The following is a 471-nucleotide window of genomic DNA, read 5'->3' on the forward strand; positions in this document are numbered from 1 at the left end:
TAGCTTGTAATAGTATACTAAATTATTGCAGATATGTGGACAAGTGTTGAATTAGTGGTCCACCATGGTGGGAATTTTATACAACAACCTAAACTAAAGTATATAAATGGTGAGGTGATGAAGCTAACAACTGATCCAGATTTGATTTCATATCCACACTTGGTTAAGTATATAAAAGAGGGGCAATATGGTAACATTAAATCACTACACTATAAAGCAGCTCATGAACCATTAGAGAATCTCATATGTCTATGGAATGATCAAACCACTCTAGACCTAATTACTTTGGCAAAGATGTGGAAGAAATGTGATATCTTTGTAGATCATGGAATTGATGAAGCTGAAGTGGTACCTGATTTCTTGTTACCTGCACTTGAGGAGGTTGATAAAGGAAATGAAACTGAAATTGTTTATGAAGGACAAGCTGATGGTGAAGCTGATATTGAGGTTCATGATGAGTATGCTCTAGAG

General features: G+C 35.5%; 1 protein-coding gene across 1 annotated transcript in view; it reads left to right on the top strand.

The window, feature by feature from the left end:
* The first annotated feature begins 294 nt into the window (after positions 1–294).
* LOC116007928 (phosphatidylinositol 4-kinase alpha 1-like) overlaps positions 295–471 on the top strand; it is an 8,790-nt gene continuing 8,613 nt past the window's right edge. The window contains exon 1 of the mRNA XM_031248585.1: positions 295–430. Coding sequence (XP_031104445.1) covers positions 295–430 — 136 coding nt within the window. The remainder of the gene's footprint in view (positions 431–471) is intronic.

Source organism: Ipomoea triloba, chromosome 16, assembly GCF_003576645.1.
Source record: "Ipomoea triloba cultivar NCNSP0323 chromosome 16, ASM357664v1".
Lineage (NCBI taxonomy): Eukaryota > Viridiplantae > Streptophyta > Magnoliopsida > Solanales > Convolvulaceae > Ipomoea > Ipomoea triloba.